Source organism: Miscanthus floridulus, chromosome 18 (assembly GCF_019320115.1).
Source record: "Miscanthus floridulus cultivar M001 chromosome 18, ASM1932011v1, whole genome shotgun sequence".
Lineage (NCBI taxonomy): Eukaryota > Viridiplantae > Streptophyta > Magnoliopsida > Poales > Poaceae > Miscanthus > Miscanthus floridulus.
The window spans coordinates 31,271,858-31,277,439 of NC_089597.1; the positions used below are offsets into that span (position 1 = coordinate 31,271,858).

General features: G+C 58.2%; 1 protein-coding gene across 1 annotated transcript; it reads left to right on the forward strand.

Annotated features, from left to right (window-relative positions):
- Positions 1–2,417: 2,417 nt before the first annotated feature.
- On the forward strand, positions 2,418–4,015 carry LOC136520834 (RING-H2 finger protein ATL3-like). The gene has a single exon (XM_066514493.1). It carries the CDS (start codon positions 2,591–2,593, stop codon positions 3,638–3,640), a length of 1,050 nt encoding a protein of 349 aa, XP_066370590.1. The 5' UTR covers positions 2,418–2,590; the 3' UTR covers positions 3,641–4,015.
- Positions 4,016–5,582: the final 1,567 nt, after the last annotated feature.

Genomic DNA, 5,582 nt, shown 5'->3' on the forward strand with positions numbered 1-5,582 from the left:
TCCTAGGGGACCGAAATCAAGAAAAATCTTTTCGACCTCTCAAATCCTACGGTTACATGCCCCAAGAAGACCGATCATGACAAAAGGGAACTGCCATCTTACCAGGACACGCCGCGGGCTATAAAAAGAAGGCCAATGCCCTCAGAGTCCTCCCATCCTGAAAAGCCTTCAAAGGAGTATTCTACTCCTCCGTAGGCTCGAGGGCTACTGTCAGGTATCGATATTAGGGATACCCAAAGCAAGGAGGTTAGCGCCCACGCTGACTTCCCTGGATGGAGCAAGACGTATTAAAAGGTCTTGCCCAACCCTAAGGCCGCGGGCTACGCCTCTCCCGATCTCAAGGCCCCGGGCTCCGTCTCGCCCAACCCTTTGGGTGCGGGCTTCGCCTCGCCCAACTCTAAGGCTGCGGGCTCTGTCTCGTCCGACCTCAAGGCCGTGGGGGTCTCGTCCAAGGCCATAGGCTCCATCTTGCCCGACACTCAAGGTCGTGGGCTCTGTCTCGCCCGACCCTATGGCTGCGGGCTCCGTCTCGCCCGACCCCAAGGTCGCGGGCTCCGTCTCACCCGACCCTAAGGCTGCGGGCTCTGTCTCGCCTGACCTCAAGGCCACGGGCTCTGTCTCGCCCGATCCCAAGGCCGCGGTTTTAGTCTCGTCTGACGGGGACCCATACCGCCGTTAACCACTCCAAGTCTAGGTGTATAGGCCTAGGTCCAAACTCTGACAGCAGGGAAGAGACTAGCACGTCTCGATGTAACCCGTGGCCATGATGGGCCATATCTGAGGATTCACATCAAGAACAGTGTCGGGCGTGCCGATGCTGTTCTGTCTAACCCTCGTGCGAATGCTGACAGACACGTCAGTTCACCACGATGTCCGCCGGGACGGAATGAAACGCCGTGACCGGTAGATGACGCCTACGTATGGCGCTAGTGATGAATAGGGCCACGACGTGGAGCCGTCCCTGTTGACATCTACAGGATCAGCGGGACCCGCATGAAAGAGAAGAATGACCCGACGATCATAGAAGCATTTTTCTCTCTCTTGTTCTTTTTCCTTTTCCTCCACTGTAACCCGCGTTTTCTTTCGCCTATAAAAGGGAAAGCATGGCGCCCTACCGGGAGGCCGAACAACAAACGAATCGAAAAACAAGAGCACGACACAAGCACACAGCTGAGCAGCAATTGAGCTCTCAGCATCCGTTCACTCCTTACACCATAGACTTAGGATCTTTTTTCTCTCTCGCATGTTTGTAATCCCTACTGCAAACCAAGTGCTGGTAACACGAGCAGCAGCGAACTGGACGTAGGGACGTTCCGCCCGAACCAGTATAAACCCTCGTGTCCTCCGAGCACACCATCCGAGCCAAACGCGTAAATACAAATTTACTCGTCGGTGGTCCGAAAACACCGACAACAAACGATTTAGACAGGTTTAGGCCGTCTGATCGACGTAATACCCTACGTCTTATGTTTTCGGTGGATTGTATTGAATATGAGATGCCTTCGAGAAGGGTCATATCCGCCTTATATAGTCTGGAGGGTAGGGTTGGTTTAGATCTAGATCTATTCGGCTATATGGTAAGTATTTACGAGGAATACGATATCTATCATATCTGAACAGATCTTTCTTCATCGACAAAATGTCTTCTGATTGTCTTACGATACACACCGACCAGAACCGAACACCGTAGGCCTTATCTTATGGACTGAGCCCCTGATGATACGATCCATGTCCATCGCCGTAGGTATCTGGTTATACCCCACAGCCATCCCCGCGCCCGCGTCTCGTCCTGCACCGCGCAGTGCCGTCCCGGCCTCGCGTCACGGATCAATCGCCGCGCCTCAATCCACGCTCGTCTATCACGACCACCGCGTGCACCCAAAAATCAACGGATCCCGTCCGCCCCGGCCGCCGAATGGTAAGGCAAGGCGCCAGGCAAGGCCACCTCGCGCAAGACGCACGCCTCGTCCGGCCAGCCACGCACGCACGCACGCGGCACGTCGAACGCGAGCGATTTCGCGCCGAAAATCTCGTAGACGGGGAGGACGTCGACGGCCGGCCGGCCCGCTCCGTCCGTCCACCCAGCGACGATGGCCACGCCTTCGTCACCCCGGATGCTTCTGGGAGGCCGCCGTCGCGGTTCGGAGCAGCCGAGCCCGAACGCCCAGCGCAGCAGTCAAAACAGACCGGGGCGACCCGCGACCGGGGCGTTGTCTCGTTCCGCGGATCCCCAAGGCCCCACCCCCAACCACTAGTTGACAAAGTCCGCCACGCATCCCCGGATCCTCTGCGCAGCGGGGTAGTGCATTCCGTGTCCCACTCGCCGCATGCTGCGCCGCAGAGGATCCCACCACTGCCACGACGCGCAGCCGCCGTGGCCTCACCACGCTCACCTTCAAATACCGAGTGGCAGTTCCTTCCAGCTCGCCGCTCGCTCCTCTCTTCAGCCTCTTCTCGTGTCAAGCCGTCGTCGTCTCCTCTCCGCTTCTCTCTCTCATCAGCGGCGTCGTCAGCCAGCCAAGATCGAAACAAGGCACCGGCACCGCGACAAGCTCGCTCGTTTCTTGAAGCCAGCTGCCGGGTGCCAGCCATGATCCCCACGACGTCCTCGGGCTCTTCGTCGTCTTCGGCGGCGGCGCCCACGCCGCCGGTGTGGTCCAGCCCCAGCGCCATCGGCAGCAGCGACGGGATGTTCCCGGGCTCGGGCGGCGGCTCGGGGCAGCAGCAGCTGGCCATCAGCAACGGGGTGCTCCTCGCCGCGGTCATCTTCCTCTTCATGGTCGTCGTCTTCGTCTTCCTGCTCTACCTCTACGCCAAGCGCTACCTGGGCGCGAACCCGCTCCTGGCGCCGACCTCGCCGTCGTCGCGGTTCCTCTTCGTCGCGTCGTCCCCGCTCCCGCAGCGCGGCCTGCCCGCCTCCGTCCTGCGCTCCCTCCCCGTCACCGTCTACGGCGCCGGTGCCGGCTCCCCCAAGGACAAGGAGAAGGACGCGCTGGAATGCGCGGTGTGCCTGTCCGAGGTGGCCGACGGCGAGAAAGTGCGGACGCTGCCCAATTGCGGGCACGGGTTCCACGTGGAGTGCATCGACATGTGGTTCCACTCCCACGACACCTGCCCGCTCTGCCGCGCCCCCGTCGGCGCCGCCGGCGACCTCGACGCGCTGCCGCGGGAGGAGCCCTCGGGCGCGTCGCTGGAGCTCCCCGTGTTCCCCACCAACGTCCTCTTCTGGGGCACCCACGACGAGGTCACCAACGCCGGCCTCGCCACGCCCCCACCCCCGCCGCCGCTAACCGTCGCCAGCGCCAGCGCCGCCGCCGCGCGCTCCTCGGCCTCCTCCGGGCTCAGGAAGGAGAACCAGCTGGTCATCGACATCCCGACGCGGCCCGTGGCCCTGAACACGCCGCCCATGAACTCCCCGCTGCCGGCGAGCCGCATGCCCGGAACCGCCGACGACATGCGGTCCCCGGTCTCCGCCAGGCTGCGGTCGCTGCGCCGGCTGCTGAGCAGGGGCAAGCAGGCCGTGGTCGGCACATCCTCCTACAGCCCGAGCCCGCGCGGCGGCGCCGGTGACATCGAGCAGGGGCTCGCCGGAGCCGAGCCCGCCCGCCCGCCCAAGACGCCTCCGTCGTCGGCGAACTGATCCAGATACCCCCTCCCGAGCTCCGGGACGCATTTGGCTCGACTCGCCGATCGCCGGAGCGCGCACATGCGTTCATTCTTTCTTTTTTTTCTTTCCCCCTTTTTCTCTTCTCTTCTTGATTCGAAAAAAAGGAGGAATGTTTCGGTCAAAAATTCCTGTGTAAACAGAGGGAAAAGACTGCTGATGTTGAATTGTTGATTGGTTGTTGTTGGGGGGATAAATGGTGAATTTGTTCATATGTTAATCAAGAGACTTTTCTTGAATTTTTTACTTTGTTGTTGGCTTGTCTCGTGAGGAATGGGGATGTTTCCTTGCTTGCTACGAGGAGGTGCATGTGTTCCACTTGAACACTTCTTCCTCTTGTTTCAGAAACTGGCAGTAGTACATTACAAGGTGCGACCGTGCGAGTAAACTCGTTGCTGCCACTCACAAGTCACAAACTACCGTCCAAACAGGAAGTCAGGATTGTGATCCTAGAAATGATCTGACTGTACGGCAGGGAACCCAAAAGGTGATTGTCGACGGAAAGCCGGAAAGGTAGAAGAAGGTGCCTAACAAAGTGGAAATTCAACTGTAGGCTGACCGGAGTAGGGGACAAGGTCTACGCGTTTCAGGCAAAGAGTTGGTTCCAGCTGACGAAAACCTTGTCCCTGCAGGGCCCAGCTCTCCTAGTATGTCCTGTTGCCGTCTGAGATCGTCACTTCCCTTCACCCAAGTATCAGAGAGCTAGCTCCCGTTGCTTGAAGCATCGCCTTATCAAAAAACCCAGCAGGCCTGATGAGGCCAGAAGTTCGTTTCCGTGAAGCCATTCTCCTCCTTGTCCGATCCGGTGCAGTCCCGTTACATGCATCTCCGGTAGGTCGTCGGTTGCCGATCAAACAGGGCGCCGCGTCCGCCGGCGCGTCGAGCCTGACAGCAGCGGCGGCTCGCGGGCACGCGGAATGCTACAGGCTTTGACCCCGCCCTTCCCCGTCTCCATAAATTAACGGCCTGTTTAGATTCCAAAAAATTTTGCGCAGTACCCGTTACATCGAATCTTACGGCATATGCACGGAGTACTAGATGTAGACGGAAAAAAAAATAATTGCACAGTTAGATGAGAAATCGCGAGACGAAACTTTTGAACCTAATTAATCCATAATTAGACACTAATTACCAAATACAAACAAATGCTACAGTGAACCAAAATCCAAAATTTTTTTGATCTAAACGGGGCCTAAGCCGCAATTGACTTGAAACCGCATGCGTTTCGTAGCAGCAGCCAGCAGTCGCCGGTCAGTCAACCACGTGTGAGAGGCGCCGGGAGTGTATATACTACGCAGGCACCAGGCACGCAGCGCGGCCGTGCGAATGCGCGGTGAAGTCATGGTGGCGGCCAATGGGTCGCTCGCACGATCAGGATTCACGACAAGGTCGCGTCACCTTGCCGACTTGCCGTTGCCGTTGCCGAGCGCGCGGCGGGCTAGTGCGAAGTTTCTTGGGCGCAAGTCAATCGCGGTCTCCGTCGCAGGAACCGGTCGTCGGAGAAGCCGGATGGCAGCAGGGGAAGCTCAGGCACAGCTGACGGTGTTAGGTCAGGCGTCACTATCCTGCCGTGTTCCCGTCCTTGCTTATCTGTCTGCGTGCGACGCGCGTAGTCGTACTGAGTAGCGGTGAGCCTGTTCTAATGATGCTAAACTGCTACTGCTACCAGTGTACACGTATTACTACGTGTGTATGGATACGATAGATTCCAGTTCCACTGAATCTAATGATGGCTTTGCAGCTAGTTGAAGCCGGTCAAGGTCGAGGCGCCTTTGTTTAACGGCACTTGGACGCAGATCGTGATCGTCCCGGAGTTCTGGTATGATTGGGCGTGATTGTTTTTAGTAGACTTTTAGTATATGTGTTTTAAGAATGCAGGTGCGGAAATCTGAGGGCACGGACGGACAATTGGGAGTTG

Bases quoted from the DNA above. Each gene is read 5' to 3' on its own strand.
- LOC136520834 (XM_066514493.1), top strand. From the start codon at position 2,591: ATGATCCCCACGACGTCCTCGGGCTCTTCGTCGTCTTCGGCGGCGGCG.